The 24,942-nt window shown below is 35.7% G+C and overlaps 1 protein-coding gene across 1 annotated transcript in view; it reads left to right on the top strand.

The window, feature by feature from the left end:
* LOC142865689 (uncharacterized) overlaps nucleotides 1-12,253 on the top strand; it is a 213,598-nt gene extending 201,345 nt beyond the window's left edge. The window contains 1 exon segment of the mRNA XM_075998877.1: nucleotides 11,970-12,253. Coding sequence (XP_075854992.1) covers nucleotides 11,970-12,253 — 284 coding nt within the window.
* The last annotated feature ends 12,689 nt before the right edge of the window (nucleotides 12,254-24,942 follow it).

Raw genomic sequence — 24,942 nt, 5'->3', positions numbered from 1 at the left:
GTGGAAACCACCCTTTGGAAAGGCCATAAAAAACACATGTGTGGACATATGCCCATAGTTTCATTCTCTTTTGAAAGGGAATCCAGGAGATGGGATTTTACTACTAAAGTGATAACTTAGTATCAGCATGAGGAAGGGCTTTGGTGGGTAAATGCAACAAAGTTTCCTTCCCCTTCCTGTGGTTCTTGGTGTTTTTCTCAGTTGGGGTGCTATGAACTATTAGCAGTTATGATTTCTAAAAGAATCATGGTTGTAAGTATATTTTAAGGTCATACATCTATGATGGAAGTAAGACCATGGTATTCTATTGTGCTTTCTTGCTAACGTGCTTTGTATAGTTTTATATATTCAAATTGTGAAGTATATTCACCTGAGTCTGGTTAGTGAGATACTTTATTTTCATTTCTTTCAGAACTGTCTCACTATTGCAGCAAAGACCTATTACCAGAGCAGGGCATAAAAGACCCCTTTCAGAAATCAATAATGAGACTATATGGAAGCTGTGGCCTTGAAAATATACACTTAAGAAGAGACTGGGAGTGTGTGGTTGAGTGTAAGAAGCAGAAAGTATGTTCTGATGGTCTTACCCAATGTTTGTCAACTTGCCGTAGAAAAATCGTCCAATGTAATAAATGTATAAAAGTCTTTAGCAAATCATCAAATCTAAATAAACACAAGACAAGACATACTGGAGAGAAAAGTTTCAAACTTAAAGAATGTAGCAAAACTTTTAACCACAGCTCTAATGTTTCTGGACATAGAAAAATTCATACCACACAGAAATCCTACAAGTGTGAAGATTGTGGAAAACCCTTTAACTGTTGCTCAAAACTTATTATACATAGGAGAATTCACACTGGAGAGAAACCCTACAAATGTGAAGAATGTGGCAAAGCCTTTACCCAGTGCGTACACCTTACTCAACATAAAAGAATCCATACTGGAGAGAAACCCTACAAATGTGAAGAATGTGGCAAAGCCTTTACCTGTTGCACAAAACTTACTCTACATAAAACAATTCATAAGGGAGAGAAACCCTACAAATGTGAAGAATGTGGTAGAGCCTTTACCTGGTGCACAAACCTTACTGTACATAAAAGAATTCATACTGGAGAGAAACCCTACAAATGTGGAGAATGTGGCAAAGCCTTTAACCAGTTGTCAAGCCTTACTCAACATAAAAGAATCCATACTGGAGAGAAACCTTACAAATGTGACAAATGTGAGAAAGCCTTTAACCTGTTCTCAAACCTTACTCAACATAAAAGAATTCATACTGGAGAAAAACCCTACAAATGTGATGAATGTGACAAAGCTTTTAACCTGTTCTCAAACCTTACTCAACATAAAAGAATTCATACTGGAGAGAAACCCTACAAATGTGAAGAATGTGGCAAAGCCTTTACCAGGTGGTCAAGCCTTACTCAACATAAAAGAATTCATACTGGAGAGAAACCCTACAAATGTGAAGAATGTGGCAAAGCCTTTAACCGGTCCTCAATCCTTACCCTACATAAAAGAATTCATACTGGAGTGAAACCTTACAAATGTGAAGAATGTGGCAAAGCCTTTAACCAGTCCTCAATCCTCACTCGACATACAAAAATTCATACTGGAGAGAAACCCTACAAATGTGAAGAATGTGGCAAAGCCTTTACCCAGTTGTCAAGCCTTACACAACATAAAAGAATTCATACTGGAGGTAAACACTAAAATGTTGTAGAATGTGGCAAAGTCTTTATCCAGCTCCGAGACTTCACTCTACATAAATGAATCCATACAGGAGAGAAACCATACAAATGTGAGGAATGTGGCAAAGCACTTTCCCAGTGCTCACACCTTAGTCTTCATAAAATAATGCATAACAGAGAAAAATTCTATGAATGTGAGAATTGTGGCAAAGTCTTTAATAACTGCTCGCATTTTATTTAAAACCAAATAAATTATACTAGATAAAAGTGAGATAAATGTAATGAGTATGGAAGTGCTTTCCCTAAGTATTAGCCTTAAAATGCACAACTGTACTTATACTTCAAGTAAACAATCATAATGTAGAGTGCTGACAATACTTTTAGTTATAACAGAGATCTTATTGGACATGGGAGAACTTACACTGAAAAAAATGCTCCAATACTTTCTCCAACTTTACTCAACATCACAAAAATTTTAAGAAATAGAGACCTTACAAATACAATGAATGTGAAAAAATATTTATGCCAAAGATATACCTTAGAGAACCACAAAGAATTGATACTTAAAAATACTCTACAGATATAATGAATTTCAGAATACATTTCATGAAGAATCAAGTCTAAACAAATATCAGAGGATTCACAGTGTAATACACTAATGCAGTAGCCATTCACAAATTTCTTTAAACCAGGTTGTTAATTATAGAGTACTACCCAGTTAAAATAGTTAGTTGATTTACTTGTATGTCAGCTTTAAAAAGAGAGAAATTATATGAGAGTTATAATTACATGTAAAATATACTTTCTGGTCAGGGTAGGGTAAAAATATAAAAAGGTATAATTATTTTTCCCTTTTTGACAAGCAAATACTAATGTTATTCAACTTTAAAAACAGTAGATGGTATGCTTTCATTCTTATTGTGGATGTGAATATGTGTGGTTACTGATAACTACATCTCATTTATTAGTAGTCTTTGTGTATTCAGTAGGCATTATTCATGTACTTTTCCATGGGAAATTAAAATCACTGAAATGTAAGATTTATGAAGTGGAGAGGTCCTATGGATTTTTCTTATAACAAACAGTATCTCAAGTGATGTATGATGTGTGTATATAGGCTAATATTCTTCTCATTATAATCAGAATGAAAAATTACAATATTAGAAATAACCTGTTTTAATATTATACATTATGATAGATAATAAAATCAAATGAAATTTGGAATATTTTTAGATTACATGTAAACTTAATTTGTTTCATTAAATTAAAAATAATTTTAATGTGTCAAACATGTTGTAGATTGAATGAAGTGTTATTTTGCACCAACTTTAACCTATCCCATGTTACTCAAAGTTGGAGGTAATGGATTGTAAAAATGTACCGTTGGGTTACACAATAAAAAGACATGATTTGTGATCCTTTTTATCAGTGTCTCTACTTTGAAGAAAAATGTTCCTAAAGCTCTTTTTCATTATATTCATAATTACATTGTTATTGTAATTCTTATGATAAAGATTTTGTACTTAATGAAAAGCCATACATTTCTTAACACAGCATGACTCGTTATTACATTCTATCATACATTTTTCTTTCAACATGCAACCTGCCTGGCCGATAATACACAAATAAGCATATTTTTATTTATATTGAATCAAATATACAAATACATCATGGTTAAGTTGAACTATAGTTGTAGTATATTTACAGAGTAAGTAATTATGTTTGTGTGAATGTGGATGTATACCTATTTGAACAGAAACAAAAATATTAGAAAAAATGGGTAATTTCAAAAATGTTGAGAATTTACTAGCAATCTAGAAACTTCAAAGTTTCTGAAAGGAAATATTTTGTTCCCTTTATGTGGAATTAATTGTTTAAAACCCTAAAGCTTCTGAATCGGAACCTGCCCACGCAAATCCTCTGTTATTACATGCTTATTACTCATGCTAGGACAGCTATATTATTTTATTATTTCAAAGTTCATTAAGTATCATTTATATGACCTGATCTGCAATTACAATAAGGATAGTTATAAAACTTAATGGTGCTTATAAAATTACCTGAAGGTGTGAGTAATTCCACATTGTAGTAATATCATTTTACGTAGTACATTCTATATTTTCATACTAATTTGGGAAGGATATTTATTGAAAGAACTTTCTGGTTACTGTTTCTTTTACTTTGGGTTATCAGACTAATTGATTTATTGACTTTATCATGCTACTTTGTTCAGGTAAACATTAAGAAGGATTATAGATTATGGAGTTGTTTTTATATTTAAATAGAAGAAATAAGTACAGGACAGTGTTACATATGTAATAGATGCTTCATAATTAGCAGTCAACATATCTGTGGGAGTGAGCTTGTGGCTCCAGAGAAGAGATTGAAAATGTCCAGGGTAAAAAAAAGTCATTGATTTTGCATGTGGAGCAAAGGGACAAACAGAACAACCAACTCTTGGAATTTATAAGTGGAAATTCTGCTGCTTTCATTTCATAATTATCTCCAGTTATTTTGCCATTTTTTATTCTCATTCCCTCTACAACTGTATCTAGCCATTGTTCTCTCTGTCTGTGCTTGGTCTACGATATTCTCACTGTTGAACTCACCCCCAGCCAGTTCACAAGGTTTTTAATAAGTTTTGATGAGAATTGTAGAGTATTTATAATTTGGAGGAAAATAACATTTTAACTAGAAAGCTTGAGACCATTTACAGGCTATCCATATAGCATTCTGATTATTTCATTAAGATTAGAGAAATTCATTGTCCTAAGATTAAAGTAAGAGCCTTAAAGTCCTATGAAAGATAAACAATACTGAAGGCCAGAGGATTCAATCAAGAACTCAGCATTGGCCGGGCGCGGTGGCTCACGCCTGTAATCCTAGCTCTCTGGGAGGCCGAGGCGGGCGGATTGCTCGAGGTCAGGAGTTCGAAACCAGCCTGAGCAAGAGCGAGACCCCGTCTCTACTATAAATAGAAAGAAATTAATTGGCCAACTGATATATATATAAAAAAAACTAGCCGGGCATGGTGGCACATGCCTGTAGTCCCAGCTACTCGGGAGGCTGAGGCAGAAGGATTGCTGGAGCCCAGGAGTTTGAGGTTGCTGTGAGCTAGGCTGATGCCATGGCACTCACTCTAGCCTGGACAACAAAGTGAGACTCTGTCTCAAAAAAAAAAAAAAAAAAAAAAAAACTCAGCATTGTTTGCTTAGTAAAAGCAAACTGTTATTAGATTCTAATATATAACGTCATAAATATGAAAATAATTACAATAAGTGAAGCATTAATAAGTGTGTGATGCATATGGTAAGTACTATATAAAGAAATATGAGAATTTGGCAATCTCTTAATAGGGAGTTTAGGTAAATAAAGAGCATTGAATTTAATTTTCTATGAATTACTTATAGTACAACATATGCATTCATCTAGAATCTACTTATGAGCATGTATTTTCAGTGTTAGAATATAATAGAATGATTTCTCTGGATTGAAAATATTTGGAATAATCTTTCTTTATCTGATATTTCAATCTTAGAGAATTTATTTTACATAACTTTATCTTCCTTTAGTTTAGTAGGTGCAGGGCATAGTACACAGTTCTCATTTTTAGTCATCTAACTGTGGCCAACAATTCGGTCATTCTCTCTAGAGGAATCTCAGGGATCATGGCCACTTTTTGATTGAAAATTTCATTAGTGATTTTGGATCCAATCCTGTTTTGTATAGTCACAGTGGCCAGAGGGGAGACAGTGAGCACAACACACCTCTTCAGTCTCTTCCATAACATAATCATCAGCACCAGGAAGTCCAGGTGTCTTTGGCTTCAAATAAAAGCATTAAAACCCCTTTCATGCTCTGTGCTGAATTATGAATTGGTAAATATCAGAGTTCTCTTGCTTACGACTGACAAATGGAATGGCAAAAGCAGCACTCTCACTCTGTTGCCTTGGTTATAGTGCCATGGCCTCAGCCTAGCTCAAAGCAACCTCAAATTCTTGGGCTCAAGGTATCCTTCTGCCTCAGCCTCCCGAGTAGCTGGCACTACAGGTATATGCCACAATACCCTGCTTATTTTTCAATATATTTTTATTTGGCTGATTAATTTCTATTTTTTTAGTAGAGACATGGTCAAGGTCTTGCTCAGGCTGGTTTCAAACTCCTGACCTTGAGTGATACTCCGGCCTTGGCCTCCCAGAATGCTAGGATTACAGGTTTGAGCCACTGTGCATAGCCAGCACAAACTCTCTTTACACCCTGAGCTCGATTAAACAATTAGTTCAAATAGAAAGGTTAATTCCTTGGGTTTGGAAATCTCCTGTGTGAACAGTTATATCTCTGCCTAAATTTTTCCAGTTCACCACTTGGTGCAGGGATAATATGTGTTAGAAACCCTAGCTAAATGAGTCCATGGACACACAAGTAAAAATTTCTGGCACAAATTACGAGTCAAGAATATTGGTTTGATATTAATGTTCAACTAAAATATGATGATCAGGCTATTTCTCAAATTCAACAGTGCTGTATTAAAGTATGGAAAAAGATACCTTCTCTTAGACTGTAGCTTCCTATATAAATGTTAAACAAAATGTTAATGAAACTCATGTAGATTTTATTGCTAGATTGCAATAAATATATGATGCAAGAAATTGTTAGTCCTCCTAATTTAAGAAATATGATTTTACATATATTGGCTTTTAATAATGTTAATTCTAAATGCCACCAGTTTTATGCCCAGCAAATAAAACAGCATGGTGCCACAGCTGCCATGATGCTGAGCCACACAGGCTGTGGCCATGCTTAGCCAGGCAGCCCAGCACCAGCTCCCCACCACTGCATCCCAATGGCACCTTATGGCCCAAGGGGAGCACCTGGCTGCAGAAAAAAACTTTTCAGAAATTGCCAAAAGGTCTGGTCAGATATTTAAATGCAACTTTGCCTGAGACTCTTGGCCCAAAAGGTCATTTCAGAGAACAAAGATCATCTTATGACAATGGACTCTTAACACCATCTACTGAGATATATATACCTATAGATATATTTGGCCTGATCCTACAAGCACATTAATATTAGTTAATAATTTGGTCATATTTCTGTTACATTAAAAAGAGTAATAATACATTTAGATATAATTGATTCAGCTTATTCGAATGAAATTTCCGTTATGATGAGTTTCACTTCCGATTATGTTATTCAGGCTAGAGACTGTATTGCACAACTTCTGCTATTAATATGCAAATTAAAAAATCTAATATTTTAAGACAAGAAGGTTCTAGAAGTACTGGAACAAAAATATATTGGCAAACATTATTAATGACAAAAGACCTCAATTAGAAATTCAGGTAAATGACAAATCTTTTGTTAGATTTATAAATACTGGAACTGATATTAAAATTTATCTAAAGGTTTTTGGCTAAGGATTGGCATATTATAATAATAGATTTAAAAGTTTGTTTTTACTATCCTTTTTCAAATATCTGACAGAAAAAAATTTGCCTTCACCATAGCTGCTTTAAACAATCAACAGCCAACTAAACAATATCAATGGAATGAAAGGGAAATAATTCTATACAAAAATTTTTAATGAAAATTATTTAAAACAAAAGTATTAGTTTTATTAAAAGATAATTTTGTTTAATTTGTTGATTTTTTTAACCACTTGGTTTATGTAATGATATAAGCAGAAGAATAAAAGTACAGTGCTGACTTGTCACACACACAGTCAGTTAGCACACATTTACCCAGCACACACATCTCCATACTGTGTCAGGCATTAGTGATGCAGAGATTGATCAGATATATTTATATAACTTACATATAAAAATACATTTAGTAAAGTACCTATAGATTTCAGGTAGAGCATAGCACAAATAAACATAAAAATGTGGGCCATAAAGTATGGAAAAAATTGTTGTATGTTCTCCAGACAAATGTTAAAAATGGGAGGGAGGAGGCCTTCAGGTAAAACAGCAGGAGGTAATAAGGGAGGAATTATGGAATAGATTGTTGGACTCTTAAAACTGCATAAATGTCTACAGAGCTCATATGTTCAACACTGTTTTTCAGTCCTAAACACATTGTAGATCACATTGCTTCCTGAATTAATAAATGAATGAATAAAAATACAGTGAGGAAAATCACAGGCCTTAAAGTCAGTATTTAGGTACTTACTAAAACCAGGGGTACCTTCTTTCTCTCTGCTGGAGATATTTTGTTATTGTCTGTTTAAAAAATAAACTATGCTATACAAAGTATTTAGAAGAATCAAATTCATAGAAGCAAAAATTAAAATGGTTGTGCCAGGGACTGGAAGAATGGAGAAATTGAGTTATGTTTAATTGGTGTGCTGGAAAAAAAGTTCTCGAAATTTCTTTCACATAGTGTGAATATGCTTAACACTACTGTAGTGCATACCTAACAAGTGTAAGATGGTAAATATTATATTGGGTGTATTTTACCACAATTAACAATTTGAAATTACCTATTTAGTCAGGAAGTGATTTAGAATAGGACAGGGTTATTCTGTCTATATTATCACATTGGTGATATTGGCCACATTGGCCAGAATATTTTCTCAGTCATGAAATCCCCATTTTTGTTTTCATTTTTGGTTTTTATCAGATAGTCCTAGAGGGCTTTGATTCTAGGTATCTGTTTAAAAGTGGGAGAGGTTTTAGACCTCTCCCAAAATCTTTAAAAAAAAAATACTCAAGCTGAGGTCCGATATTATGTCCATTACCTTGTGGGTTTGCCCTACACAGCAAGATCTTTACTGGCAGTATTCAGGGGCAGTTCTAGTAACAAGCCAGGTCCCCAGAAGCCAGGGCATGTGAGTGGAGCTAGAAGAGGGTGGGACATGAAATAAGATCCTGGGAGGTGAGAACATGGTAGAAGGGATGCAGACAGGAAAATGTGCTGAGTGAGCTCTACCCCAGCAGGGGAGTAACACTGGAATGCTTTTGTCTGGAGACAGCAGAAGACCCTGGACCAACTTAGCTGCCAGAGAGTACTGAGAGTGTCCTGGACTGGATCAAGCAGTGGCAAGGCCTGCATATGGCACACTAGAAGGAGAAGGTGATGTAAGATAATGTTCATGACAACTAAATTCATTGGGTGTTGGGCTAATGGGAGGGTGGTGGAGGGGATTGGTATCTATAACTCAATGGTTGCATTGCTCACTGTGTGGAGGATGGACACACTTGAAGCTCTGACTCAGGTGGGGCAAAGGCCATATACATAACCTAAACATTTTTACCCCTGTAATATGCTGAAATAAAAAAAAAATTCAAAAAGAGCTAAATCTTGTGGGAAAAGTACCACAAGGGATTACTAACCCAGAAAGTCTACACTCAGTATTACAGGAATTTCCTTAAAAAATGAGAGATGTGCTGAAGTGTAGAATGGGCAAGAGTGGGGAGAACACCCCAGGAAGGAGGAGTCAGAGGCTGAGGGATGGGTGTTGCAGGTGCTAGTGAAATTGAAGATGCATTTTCACACACCCCAACCTCTTTCTTAGACTTCGAGAATAATAACTTTGGAAGGGGTCTCATCCCACATTACATTAGACATATTAGCTATATTCAAATGCATCCACCTCATGATTCAATAATTTTGTTGTAGGAAAAGAGCAGAATGGCTTTTAAGAATATTTTTTTGGAAATAATTATGTTTTGGAAGATTTTTATGTTTTGTGTTTTATTTTTTTGTACTTTTTGCTTGTTTTTAACCACTTCAGTATGGTGCTCACTGGCCCCAAAACCGTGCCCACAGGTGGCAGTCATAGTCTGCATGATAGTTTGTGCTGTGCATTGACGGTGAATCCATTTTGCTCTTGTGTGATGAGGAAAGATTGAAAGCACTGAAAGCTTGATTTAATTTATAGGCAGCTTTAATTGTAATGTAAATCAGAATAGGTAACATACATATATATTTTTATTACATTATTTTTTAATGTTCACAGTTTTATTTTGATAAATGAAAAATTAGAAAAGTCACGTCATGGCTGTTCGTTTAGTTGATGCTCGGCTGTGTGCCTTCCTATCACCACTGTCAGCTAAGGTGCTCTGCATGTTCATCTGTAGCTATGGACTATAGTCGATGCTCAGCTGTGTGCATTCATCTGTGGATATCAACTATAGTTAACACTCGTACTGAAGTGGTTAATAAGCTAGAGATTTTATATCAGGCTTCTGATATTGTGTTACATCTTTGAAAGTTCACAGCTAGTAGCCTCTAGTGCTGTGTTGCTCCCCTGATAAAACAACCTTACTCTCCACTCTTCACTGTGCACACGCCTTAAGCAGTTCTATCTCATTCTGTCACATCAGCACCCTCTAAATGCTACAAGTGCTAAAATGCAGCTTCAGATCCACACACCAAACCACCTCTCAGCTGCCTGCCCTGGGCAACCCATAGGAAACTCACACCAGGTAGAAAGCTAAGCTCACTCTGCAGCTTCTTTCACAACCCCCTGTGGTACTTCAGAACATATTGTCACAGAAAAAAACACCACAATAATTCACCCTCTCAATTTGGAAGCCTAAGTGCCATTATGAAGGCTTATCCTTCACACCATATTCTTAAGAAGGCATAAGTCCCACTCATTCCTGAAAATTTCTCTTACCTGACCCATTTGTTTCTACCTCAGAAAAAGGCACCATTGTGCACATCATCTCACCTCTAATATTACGTCAATCTACGCCTCTCCTTCCTCAATACCAAAGCCTCAGCAGGGCCCTAGTCAGCGTCATGTTGATTGGTCTGATGGGTTCCCAACTGTTCTTTATCCTTGCAAGTTGGCCCCTCCAAATTATTCCCTAAACATCTACTAGCTAGAGAATTGCCAAAATGCCAGTTTTATCACCTCAATTCCTCCATAAACTCCTTCAGAGGCCCCCACACTTTCTGGGCTATCAGATCAGTGCATAAAGCTCATTTGGATAGGGCTCTGATTCCTGCATAGTTTCCTCCCATACTCCCCTCCATCATGCCGCCTGTGTTATTTTCATAAATGTTTAAGTATCTAGGATGCACCAGCCCCTGCTGAAGGATCCTACACATGTCCCATGCTCTCTCACCATTTACATATAAATGGATTTCCTAAATTCACCATGCCATTTTCTACTACTTTACCTATAAAAACATTGATTTTCTTTTTCTTCCTGAACTCCTTCCTCACCACCTGTGCCTAATTAACTACAGTCTATAGAAGCCTGACTACAGAGATAAAATGTAGTGTGTTTTCTTTACTTATAGCTTACTGGGTTTACCTTAGGAGCCCCTAGTGACTAAATTCAGGAAAAAAAATTAAGTCTAGTTCCCACTTTACAAATGAGAAAAGTGAGAGTCAGTAAGCATAAAGAACTTCTTGAAAGTTATACAGCAGTGGAGGAGCTTGATTTGGCCAAAAGTGGTACTTATAACCATGCTACACAGCTTATTTCCAAATGGATCGGTCATGGACGTTTTTGCACTGCTTACAGGGGCTTTCTGCTGTGAAGAAGCTTTGCTATATGCTGAATGGCAAAAGGTTGCTCCATTCAACCAATTTAATTAATCCCTTTTGGAAACTTTAAGACTTTATAAGGAAGCACACTCACTCACTTAATGTCCCTTAGGCAAATGATACATTGGGATAAAGTGAGAGAATACTAGAACTTGTATTGATGTTTACTTTTATCCTAAATGTAGTGATGATGCTTTGCTAATATACTGATAATAGTAAATAAAGACTCTCTATATGCATTAATTAGGGGTGCATACCCCAAAAGGCTTTTACTGGTAGGAGTTTGAGATAAGCAGTATAGGGTCCCTGTTCTCTACTGTCCCCTGCTCATTTCCTTCTACTCTCCATGAAGCTCACTCCACTTGATCCACATCTCACCAAGCTCACCCTCAGGTTCTTCCCACATATCCTCACTCAGTGCACTCACTACCTTCATCCAGGTCTCTGCTCTGATGGATCTCCCTAGGGGCAAATCACCCACACCCCACCCCACCATCAACTCTCCCTCCACTTATCCTGCTTTACTCCACTCCATCACAGTTACATTTACCTGACAGTATATATTTGTGTGAATCACCACAAACAGAATGAAAGCTCAGGGAGCCTGGGAGCCTTCTCTGTTTTGTTTCCAGCCTTTTCTCCAGTGCAGTAGGAATTATGATCTGAAAGGATGAATGTAGATTTTGCTCTTCTGGTACCATGTACACTCCTGAGTGTAGATCATTCTTTGGTTAAACTTGTTTGGCTGCCTTGTGGGTTTTTCTTATCTATAGGCCAGTACTTTATCTTCCCATGGCTGGTTTCTGCTTGGCATCCAAGAGAACTTTCTTCACAGTTAACAAAAAAGGAAAAAGCACAGAAGAACAACCTGACATCAAGGGTTGTGTCATCCTTTAGTCCTGTTTCACAGAACCCAGGATCCTTGGCTTCTTTTGTCCTAACCATGGTGGAACTCCTGGTCCTTTCTGGAAACATCACAGTAATTCTCCTCATTCGGACCTACTCACCTCTCCAGTGCAATATATATTTTCTGATCAGCAAGCCATCTGTCATGTAGCAATTCTATATGTACATGTTTGTTCCTCAGATGGCCCTCAACTTTCTCTCTAGGGATCATCACATCTCTCTCACTGACTTTGACATTCATTTCTTCCTTCTCATCACCTTGTCAGCAGCAGAGTGTCAATGCTGGCCGTCCTGGCTTAGCACTGCTACGTGGCCATCTGTCACCCATTGTGATACCCCATCCACATTCCCCATGTCCTCTGTGTTCTCCTGGTGCAGGCATCTTGGCTGAGGGTAGTGCTCAATGCATTGATATATGTGCTCTGCCCTCTGACTTTCCATTACTTCACCTCCAGGGAAGGTCGTCATTTTGTTTCTGTGATCCCAGCTGTATTTAAACTGGTCTCTGTTGACACTTCCCTCTATATCAGGGTCTTTTTATCCATGGTGTTAGTTTTCTCTTCCCTCCTATCTTAGCTATTATGACCTCCTATGTATTTATACTGTCCACTCAACTGGTGACAGTCTCAGGCCAGGGACACATGGAAACCCTGGTTACTTCTCTCACATGCCCCTGGAGTCTCTATTCTATGTGGCTGCCCTTAGCAAGTACCTTCTACAAAAGTCTCATTCCCCTGAGAAGATGAAATGGTCTCTGTCATCTATACCATACTAATGACAATGATCAACCCTCTCATCTATAATCTGACAAACGGGGGTGTCTTTGGACCCCCCAGGAGAGTTCTCAGAAAATAGGAATATGACATATTTAACTTTCCACTAAAATCCAAATCTAAAACAATGAAACACATACATTGAAATGGTGGGATTTACCATATGTAGAGAGACATATTCAGATGCATTTAACTATAAAGCCAGATATTTTGAGGAACAGATAACAGACAAAAAGAAATGATCCTCTCTTGAAAGTTGATATGTAAATAGGTCATTTTCTTCCTGTTACTCATATCTGTATTTGTACTCCAATATAATATATTTGGATGTGGCTTATTCATGTACTATATCGAATATCCATTTCTTATTCCTATGCAATCATCTTATTGGTAATTGCTATTTATTTTTATATTTTTGTTTTTAATTGACAAATAATTTTTATGTATAAGTCGGACACAGGGTGATGGTTTTATCTAGGCATACTTTAGGAAAGAAATGAAAAAAATAATTAACGTTTCTCAAAAGAGACTAATGAATGTTCAACAGATATAAGTCAAAATGCTCAACCTATCTAATTATCATGAAAATGAAAGTTAAAGCCACAATGAGCTATTACCTCACACCTATGAGAATCCCTATTCTCAATATGATGAATACTAAGTGCTGGTGAGGACGAGGAGAAAAGGAAACACTTCCATATTGTTGCTGTGAATATAAATTAGGACAAGCAAATTTATTTCTATTTCAATAAATTTATGGGGTACCAGTCATGTTCTGTTTTTTTTTTCTTTGATGAATGTATGAATTATACAGTGTTAAATTCAGGACATTTAGTGTATCATTCATTCAATGAATATAGGTTTCACCCAGTACATGAGATTTGATCCCTCAATCCCAATCACCATCCTCCCTTCTGAGTCTTAAAAATCAATTTTCTCATTACCGCCAATGTAGAGAATAGTATAGAGATTTCTCAACAATGAGAATTGAATTACTATATGATCCATCACTCCCAATTCTTCATGCATATTCAATTGAAGCAAAACCAGTATGTAGAAGATATATCTGTCCTTCCATGTTCATTACAACAATATTCATTCTAGCCCAGGTATAGAAGCAGCTTAACTTTCCACCAGCACATGAGTGGATGAAGAAAATGAGGTGAATTTACACAATGAGCCTTCAAACAGAATGAAATTCTGTCATTTGTGACAACATGTTTTGAACTGGAGGACATGATGCTAAGTAAAGTAAGCCAGGCACAGAAAGACAAACACTGTATGATCTCACTTATCTGTGGAATCTAAAGAAAGCCGATTTCTTAGTGGGAAGTGTGGTCACCACAGGGAATAGGATGGGGAAAGAGAAAATCAAAGGGTTCAAAGTATCAGTTTGTGCATTTTTAAATATTCATAGACCTCTAAAAAGAAATACCATGATATCCTTACATAATTATATCCATTAAAATGTAGTTATCTTCTAATGCTACCATTATAGACAATATACTAAATTATATATTTTAACGTATAATTTTTCTTAAATTTGAAATTTTTCTAAAGTCACCCTAACCCTAAGTACCTGGCATGAGATTACTATATCAAAATTTATTGATGCATTTATAATTTTTAAATAAACTTGACTTTTTACTTAAGTGACTTTGAAATCATTACTTGTTTGATCTTTATATTTGCATTGTGACTCAATATTTGGAATTTTTATAAAATTTAGGAAAGATGTATGTTTTTTTATTTTTATATTTTTTATTTCAAAAAATATGAGAGTACAAATATTTTAGTCACATTTTATAGCTTTGCCTCTCCCTAGCAAGGGTCAGAGGTGTGCCCTTCCCCTCCATGATGATCAAGGCATCTTTCAGATGTGGGCTTACCCAAAACCCCTGAATCCCTCTTGAACACCACCACCATTTGAGCACCATAGTGTTAATCAGTCAGTACCAACTTGATGGCAAGTATATGTGGAGCCATTCTTCTGATCTTGTGTCACTTCACTTTGGATAATGGGCTCACTCAATCCAGGAAAATATAAGCAGTGCTGGCTCACTGTCATTTGTTAAAATTGAGTAATATTTCATTGTAAACATATACCAAATATTAATAATCCACTCATGAATTGATGGGCTCATGTGTGGTTTTTATTTTTTTTATTTTAAAATTGTAACATGCTCATTAATTTCATTTCATCAGAATTTGTATCTTCGAAGGTGTTGGTTCTCATCAAATAATGAACAGGTGTCCTGAAAATTTCATCAAACTATAGGAGCTCCCTCTAAGAAACCCCATGGGGGAGGGTGAACTGCAATGCAGATTGAAGCTAATGGCATATTAATTTCCCTTAGGATACCCTAGGTCACTTTGTAAATCTTATTATGCCTTGGCTGGGGAAACATTAGATTGATAAAACATTTCCTGGGTCCTCAGGTAAGAAGTGGCTCAGGGTAGAATGAAGGGTTGAGCAGCACCAAAATGGAATGAAAGACTTATCCATCTCCCCAGGTGGAGCAATTTCTGGAAACAGCACCAAAACATGGCACCATTGTCCTAAGAAGAGCCAGAGATCCTAACTATCTGCCTAAGATTTGTAAATCCTTTTGAAACATTTTTTAAAAGGATTTTTTCAAGAAATGCTTTATCTGAAACTGAGAAACATCATTTTGAAATGAAATATCAACAAAGATATTTCCCTATCCCACAATTTCCACATGAAGATGGGATCCTAACTTCAGTGAGCACCTATCTTTAAGTTTCAAAATTGTCTCCTCCTGCATTGATTGAGACATCAGTTTTTTATTAGAATTTAACTAATTATGAAAAAAAGACAGTCTCACTAATTACCAAGTAAGTGTAGGGTGCACTGTTTATGACGAATAGGGCTATCCAGTCTTCTTTCTTTTTTCTTCAAAGCAAATTATTATTTATCTAGATTACATGTATGTAAAAGTTAGGATTTCCTTAGTTATGTACAGTAACGACTTTATGTGTGCCTTTGAAATCTCTCAGTGGTTTGGCACTGCAAAGATCACATTCTGCTTTAATTGAGTAATAAAAGGGTTCTCTTTTAAATCTCTTTTAACTTTGTGGAGAGGTTTTCTGAGTTGGAGACTCTTTACTTTTAATATTTCCTGAACACTTTCCAGAATTAAAAATGTAACATAAACATAAAATGTGCCCACCACTTCTAATTTAGTAGGTCTTAGGACATGAGATTCCTTCTTGAGCTTCCAGTCTAAAACCTGCAACTCTGCAGCACAGAGCTTCACTGTCCCCACATCTGCACAGAGTAAGTTCTCTAGGCCCCTTTGGTATGTACTGTTTCTCTTGGGCATAGTTAGACCAGATTCCTGTGAATACACTCTCATAGGATAATAATCACTAGTTCTATTCTTTCTCTAAATGCATCTCACATCTTTAAAACTGAAACGGATTAAAAGACCACAGGGCCCAGACACAAACGGGAGCAAGATAATCTGCACTGGGTTCGACACATAAACTCCCTTTCTGCCTTCTGTTTTGCCCAAATGCCAGGAAATGTGCAGTGAGTGGTACTGAATTCATGCCTCTCTAGAGACCTAAATCTGCAGCTCTGAATTCTGAATCCAAGGTCTGAGGTTCCTCAGGAAGCTAGAGCAGGTTCAAAGGAGGAATTTCTCTTCCTGTTTTGCTTCTCTCTCTGTATAAGCAAAGATTATACCAGATTGAGCAAAAATTGACTTGGCCTCTACCTGGAATTCGCAACACAGGAAAAGACGTTAGACTGAGAATGCACCAAAATCTCAGGGAGACATATACTGCAGTGTAAGAGATCAACAAGGACTTGTAAGTTGACATTTAAAGGACCCTTTTGGGGTGAGTGTAGACAAATTTCTAGATCTTGTGTAGTATTGTATTATAGTTGTGTGTGAAGAATGGAAATGCTGGCACCACATCTAAATTTTTCTGTAAATTGTTGGACACTTACTAGTCACCTTTTGTGGAATAATAAGGATTAAATCACACAATGTAAAGGCTTCTCCACAGTGCAACAAACCATACTTCTAATCAAATAGCACATGCTCAGTAGACATTGCATTATGCTGCTCTTCACTTTGGATATTAGGTATATGTTGTGATGAGTGTTGGGCAAAAGGCAGTATGTATGCTGTGCTTACTGTCTCTACCTGAGTGCTACTAATAATGGATTCAGGTTGACCAACAGCAGCACTAAAAGGGGACCTGACAAAGAACCCAAATAGTGTATACCTTCCACACCAGCCGACCACAATTCTTAGAGTGAGGCACACATTATCACATCATTTACATTCACATTGATGTTTCAGAGACAATTTTAAAGTAATTACCTCTCAACCCAGACTTTCAATTAGGATAACCTGCTAGATTGAAGAAACACCATCACCTGCGTGTTGGGCTGGGTGGGAACATCCATGTGGTTTTAATTGTGCCCCACATAATTCTAATTTGATACCAGGGTCAAGCATTAGGACTTCTGCATATATTCATGTGAATTGAGTTTTGCCTCTGTTCCTGAAGAAAGTCACAGTTTCTGCTCTCTTGGGTTTGGTAGAGGCAGATCAGTGTGGTCCATATTTCCATTCCTGTTGCAGAAACTCCTGGCACCTGTAGCAGGGGGAGGTAACCGGAAGAAAAGACAGGAGAAGCTCACATTATGGTCTCCATGAATGGGCTGATCATAGCCGACTCTTTACTGTGAGCAAGAAAAAGTGAGTGTAGCCCTTCTGCATTTTAAGTTCCTCCTGCTTGTGAGTGTTGTAGAAACAAGGAAAGAAATTGTGCTGACTCCTTTCTGGGAAGTCTCAAGATTTAATTGTAATTGTTCTACACAATCTCACCTGAAAAGAAATTTGAAAGTAGGAGAAGAGGAAAAAGAAATGGCTTGTTTTCAGGTACGTGTTTCCCAGATTAGGGGTTGTGTCAACTCTTTCTCCTAGAATGTAATGTAGAACTTCAATTTTTTGAACTTGTAAACCATTACTTCTTTACTTCTGATGTGTATGCCTTATAAGTTTTGCAACTATATTTTTTTCTATTTTTTCTTATGATACTCAAGGAGCTCTGGAAAATCCATCCTCCATATCTAACAGAGCCTGCTCTACATTCTCTCCCATAAGCTTCTTAATACAATAGCCAAGTTGTATAAGAAGCGTATGACATGTAATATTGAAAATATACTCATTGTGACAGGTCCAGATAGAATAGTATGAATATCTGAGATTCCTACTGGGGATGGGATAGAGTCTTTGGATTTGAGTGAGTATGGGAAACATGTACTCTCAAAGTTTGATCTGGATGCTTCATCACTTCTCTGTAAAATATTATTAGGAAAATTGAGAAAGACGATAACATTGGTTGTCTAGGATAACCAGAAAATTATGGAAAAAAGAGAAAATAGAAGACTCGCTCTGTATGATGCTACAGTATTTACATACATTATTAAAGATAACAAATCATGAAAAGTATCTGTATCTGAAATTGGCATATAACTTATGATTCTTCATTGTTACATATTGTTGGCCACTACCATCCCAGCAGTGGTTTGGTATCCTCCTCTGTGCAATGGTGCCTAATACCAATTTGTCCCTCTAAATTTATGTTAATTTCATTCACTTGGTTAAGATGCTCTCTGACAGATTTTTCCCATATACAGTTAATTGTTTTTTGTCTTTATCATTAAGTGTCTCATGGAGATTTACTCACTGTTGTGAATGAACAATCACATTTAATCTGGAAGCTCCCCTTTCTTCTTATAGCTTGCTTTGAAAAATTAGGGCTATCATCTGTGTTCTGTTCTGATGAATTGAGATAAATTCAAAGTCTACCACTTTTACTGGATGTTGACAAAATACTCTCCTTAGGCAAGAAGCATTGTTATCAATAGTTTTATTATGTGACATGCAGAGATTCAGACCTCACCTCAGGTCTACTGTATCAGACTCTGTACTTTGACAAAATCTCCAGTTCATGATTGTACTTGTTAAAATTAGGTGATACTTTCTAACTCTGTATGTTTCTCTATGTGAGAAATATGCACAATTTATTGACATGATGTAAATAAAACACCAATAAATTTATATTACTTCTGTAAGGCCCTTAATTTTGTATTAGATACTTTATCATCCAAAGAAGAATCATATGCACACAGATTCATACATCTTTTGGGATCTTCATTCCTGTGAAAAAGAGAATATATTAAATAATATCATTGTGCTAAAATATAACTTATTGGATAATTCCAGTCACTCATATGTCAGAAACAATTCTCACAACTCATTTTCCTTGTAGTCAAATTAAGAACTCTCTATATGACCACTTGGGAAATATGTGTCTTTTTACAGGAGATGGTGACATTCAGGGATGTGGCTGTAGAATTCTCTCCAGAGGAGTGGGCATGCCTTGATAATGCTCAGCGGAATTTATATAGGGATGTGATGTTAGAGAACTATGGAAACCTGGTCTCCCTTGGTAAGGATCATTTATATACAGAATTCATATTCCACATTAAGGCCATTATTTTATTTTTGTAGATAGTTTCTTAAAAGTTTCTACTTTACCTGAATGAATTTTATATTCCTTCTTTTAAAGAAAATTTGAAGATTTTTGGTGTATTAAATAAAATCATTAGATGTCTCATGTTATCTTGAACGTTTCCCTTTCTTTGGGTGATATGTATATTTCACAGTAGATTAGTAGTTACTCTAGAAATCAGGGTATATCGTTGTTGCCTGCACCTTAGAATAGAATTTACACCTCTTATTTATGTGGTGCTAGTTGGAATTGGTGCTGTAGTCATAAATTAGAAGTAATTTTTTTATTATTCTACAGTGTCTGTGAGAAAACAATATCTTGCAAAGGAATTTTCTAGAATCTTCTATAGTGTTCTCTCTATTAAGGATAGTACTGCATTAGTAATTGGAAAGTTTTCAGCAAGAGTCATGTGAAATTTTTCTAATAAAACAGGTCTTGGCTTCTCAAAGCCAGAACTGATCACATGCCTGGAGCAAAGAATAGAGCCCTGGATTATGAAGAAAGAGGAAACAACAGCTAAATATCCAGGTAGGTGAGATTTAGTGAAGCAGATTAACAAATGTTAGAGAGCCAAAGCTCAAGGACGAAGGCAGATATATAAAAGTGGGTTTGAATATTCTGCTCTTTTGGAAATGATTTTTAGAAGCCTGTGTATGTTTCTCTTTATCTCACAGAAGGAATTCTTCTGTCCCATGCTCTTAAACTCTCTCAGAACTCTACCCATGCAGTGATCTTCCTTAGAATTCAGTGAGAGCCAAACTTCTTGTCTTGGCTTATAAGGGACTACATTATCTATTAGCATTTCTATTGGTTAGGAGTTATGGGACTGTCTGTGCATATTTTGAAGACCATGACATTAAACCATCATTTGACAGCCTTTCGCTCTCCTGCCCTTTCTGGAGTACAGTGGCTGATCATAGCTCACTTCAACCTCAAACATAGGGGCTCCAGGGATCCTACCACCTCTGTCTTCTAAGTAGCTAAAACAATGGGCATGAGCTACCATGGCCAGCCATTTCTTAGGTGTTATTATTTTCTTGTAAAAATGGAGTCTCCTTATGTTGCTAGGGCTGCTATCAAGATCCTGGCCTCAAGTGATCCTTCCCCCTTGGCCTCCCAAAGTGCTAGTATTATAGGTGTTATTCACCATGCCCAGCTCCATGTTTTAAGTTCCTTTTGATGCCTCATTACTGAAATGTGTAAAGAGGAATAGTGGAGATATTGGCACTTGTTTCTGGAATGCCAGAAGCACTAAGGACACAAGTTCATATTTTATGCATCATGATTTCCAATTCTTAGTTTCCAGAGGCAATCCTACAGGAAGTCAGATTCACTAATTTTGGACAAATACATAGCCTCCTCCTAAATGTAAGAAAATCTAATGTTATTTCACTTGTAAATACTCTTTTTCTTGTATAAAATAAGAGTAAATTTTCAACTTTATTATACCCAAATTCTCAAACTAATAATATTGTTTATTTTCCCTGCTCACCTTCCATTTAAATCTTTATTACATCTGGAGTTAGATTTTGGGTATCCTATAAGAAACAATAGTCTGCTTTTATTCATTTGTTTTTGGGTATCCAGTTTTCCAGCACCAAGCATTGAAGAGCCATACTTTCTGCATTGTGCATTGCTAGTGCCTAGATAAATGTTACTTGACCTTATATGTTTTGGTTTATTTCTGAGCTCTCCATTCTCCTCCATTGTTATTTGTGTTGTTTTTTATGCACATATTTCGCTGTTTTTATTACTCCCACCTTAAAATTTAGTTTGAAATCAGAAAGTGCGATGCTGGAACCTTTTTTATTCTTTCTCATTATTATATAGGGCTCATCAATGGTATTTGTGAGATCATACAAATATTAGAAGTTTTTGGTTAATACTGTCAGTAATGCCCCTGGAATTTTGATAGGGAGTGCATTGAATGTATACATTGTTTTGGATAATATCATTCTATTCAGTCATGCTATCTTCAATTTCTTTTATTTATATCTTATAGTACTCAGGGGAAAGAGATTTTTTTAACCACTTTAGTTAAATTTATTTCTTAGACATCTATTTTCTTGATGGTATTGTAAATGAGAGTGTTTTCCTTTTTCATTGTCTACTTTATTAGTGTATAGAAAATCAACTGCTATCTGTATGTAAATTTTACATTCTGTGACTTAACTGAGAGGTTTTATTACTTTTATAGCTTTCTTCCTTTCTTCTTTATGGCTTTTGATCTATAAGATATTGTCATCTGTAAACAGTGTTATTTTTACCTTTTCCTTTCTAATTTGAGTGGATCTTGTCATATTCTTGCCAAACATTTCTGCTTAGGTGTTGTAGTCACATAATAAAATAGCATTAACAGTGGTTGCACATTATACTTATGATGGTATCTGTGCATATGAAGGATTAAATACCTTTCCCAGTTTAAACTGGTTTTGGAAGGTAAAGATTTTTTTCTTTTGAGTACTTGGACTAAAGGTATCTCCACTGGGTTTTCAATGAAGAGTTGCTGTAGCTAGGACACAAGTCTGCCCCTTGTTCTGCAGTGGAGTCTGCATCTGATGGGCCAGTTCCAAAGGGCTTGGGTGGTTTTCAATCCTCTCTTGTTTCTGGGTAAATTGGTTGCCTTCAGGATTTGGATGTGTATGACACATACTAGGGTATGGTTGTGGATTTCAGTCTGCATATTTTAGGGCTAATTCCATATGTGTGGCTGGGTGTGCCTCCCAATGAGTACCTTGGAAGAGTCCCTGCAGGTCACTGTGTGGATCTATGCACTGAAAGAACTGGACATGGATTATAGTTGAGACAGCTGTAGCAGAGTCACAGTTCTGCTTTACAGATGATAGCAAGCCCAAGTTATTCAGGTCTGCCTCCATGGCTGCAGATAGCTGTGTCTCTCCCAAGTCTCTGGATGAGCAGCACCACTCCAAGTTTGCCACAGGGAACCATTGGAGACTCTGTGTATCCAAGATGGTTGACCCATGTTGCAGTCTGTATTCAGAACAATGGGTCCTTAAGTTTGTCACCTGGATGAGAGCCTGAATATTCTAAATGACCCTCCCAGATCTATTGTTCCAATAGAGTTTAATGACTTTCCATTTAAGTACTCAAATTCAGATAATTGTAATTTTCCGTGGATGCCTGCCAAATTTTTATTGTTCTTCACGGATAAAAACAAGTGCATCCTTCCCCTCCCTCCATATAGCTGATTTCCTCTCCTTATATATCTTAAATTTGTGATCTGTTCTATTTAAATTTTTATAGTTTTTAGAATCAAAGGCTCAGAATAACATGGCAGCATTTCAATTTCTCTACATTGTCACCATATGTATATATTTGCATATGATTTTATTTATTTAAAAGTTCTCAATGTAATGCATGTCAGGTGGTATCTCATTGTGATATTGTTTTGCATTTCTCTAGTGATTAATAATTTTTACGATGCTTCCAAATTATGTTTGGCCATTAGTATATCTTTGTTGCAGAAATGACAGATCAATCTATTATCCATTTGTTAGTCAAGCTGTTCACATTTGTTTTTGAATTTTAATCAGTGTTTATTTATTCACGATGTTAACTTCTATCAAATATGTGATTTGCATCTATTTTAACCCATTTTGTAGGAGGCATTGTTACTCCACTATGTTTTTCCTTTCTGCAAAAAATTTGAAGTGTGATACAATCCCATTTTACTTCTCTCCATTTTTATGGATTGTGCATTTGATGTTACCTCTACTAAAACGATGCCAGGACATATATCATGTTGTTTCCCTTATATTTTCTCTATGAGTTTTATACATCTATTTCTCCCTGTTTAAGTACTTAATTTATTTAAGGTATAATCTATATAGTGCAAGGGAAGATACCAACATCATTTTTTTCTCTCATAAATATTCAGTTTTCTACAACATTCATTTATGGGACTCTTCTCTTGCATTGCATAGTCATTGCAATCTTGATTAACTTAATTTTGGTCATGGAATACAAAGGTTTATATCTGGATTCTCCATTCTGTTATTTCATCTCATTATTTGTCATTGTGCCAGTAGCACGTTTTTTTAATCCTGTAGATTTGTTTTCAAAACAAGAAGTGCTATACCTCCTTGTTTGTATTTCTAAAACAGTCTGGCTATTTTTTGTTCCAATATACTTTAGAATTTATTTTTATATATCTTCAAAACAAGTATGATAGGACCATATAGACATTGATTAAATTTGTATATCACTGTGGATAGTATTGACATCCTAACAATTTTAAATCATCTGACCGTTGAGCATGAATGTATTAAAGAGTGTTTAATTTTGACATATTTTTGTATTAACCAGTTTGTGTTGTCATTTTGACTTCTGGTTCCACTTCCTTTTTGTCAAAAATTATATGTTGTATATTTTTAGGTTTCTTCAACTTGATAAGACTCAAGTATCCTAACAGCATTTGCCATGTATGTTTGAAACTATGGTGTATTCTGCTGATTTTGAATGCAGAGCTCTGTAAATGTCTTTTCCATCTAACTCGTCTCTAATGTTTTCCCCGTTATCTGTTTTCTTATTTATCTTCTGTCAAGTTTTTGTATTCACCATTGAAAGTGAGGTCTTGCAGTCTCCTATAACTAGTGTGTTGCTAGGTGTTTCTTGCCACACTTCTGTCCATACTATGGTTCATATTCCCTTAATATATTTAGAAGCCCTGATATATGATGTATTTTTTAAAATATCTATGCTAAAATATGTACATTACATGTATGTCATCTGTCTATGTATAGTATGTGCCATATATTTCTCCTAAATGACCCATTTTGTCATAAAATCTTTGTCTCTTCTGATAGTTTTTGACTTAAAGTGTATTTTCTTTAATTATGGCCACAACATTCTCCTCTTATTACTGTAGATATTTTTTTACAATTACTTTCAGCCAGTTTGATTTTTTAGAGCTAAAGAAAGGCTTTTGTAGGTGGCATGTTTTTATTCATATGTTCATCTTATTTTTCATTATACAGTCTAAACCATTTATATTTAATGAAACTTCTGAAGGAAGACTTTGTTCTTTTTTATTATTCAAAAACTGAAATTGAGAATTTGAAAGGAATTGCATTTAATCTGTAGATCAATTTGGATATCTTCACAATATTCTGTATTCTTCCCTTGAAGAAGAACGTATTCATGAGTGTTTTGTTTATTTTCCTATATTTGTTAATTTTTCTGTGTTTCTTCGAGTATTTCTTTTCAGTCTCATTCCATTCTAGTCAAAAATTAAAGTCTGTAAAATTTCAATTTTCTAAAATTGGATAAGACTTGTGGCTGAACAGGTAGTTTTTTAGGAAGAACGTTTTATAAGCTATGAAGAAGATTGTATATTCTACTATTATTCTGTTAGGTGTTTCCAATATATCTGTTAGGTCTAATTACTGTATATTGTTTTCAAATATTTTGTTTCCTTATTAATAATCTGACTGGCTTTATTATTATTGAAAGTTGAATATCAAAGTATCCTATTATTTTTGCTGTCCTT

This window comes from Microcebus murinus, chromosome 31 (genome assembly GCF_040939455.1).
Source record: "Microcebus murinus isolate Inina chromosome 31, M.murinus_Inina_mat1.0, whole genome shotgun sequence".
Classification (NCBI taxonomy): domain Eukaryota; kingdom Metazoa; phylum Chordata; class Mammalia; order Primates; family Cheirogaleidae; genus Microcebus; species Microcebus murinus.
This window is presented reverse-complemented; position numbering and strand designations above follow the sequence as displayed.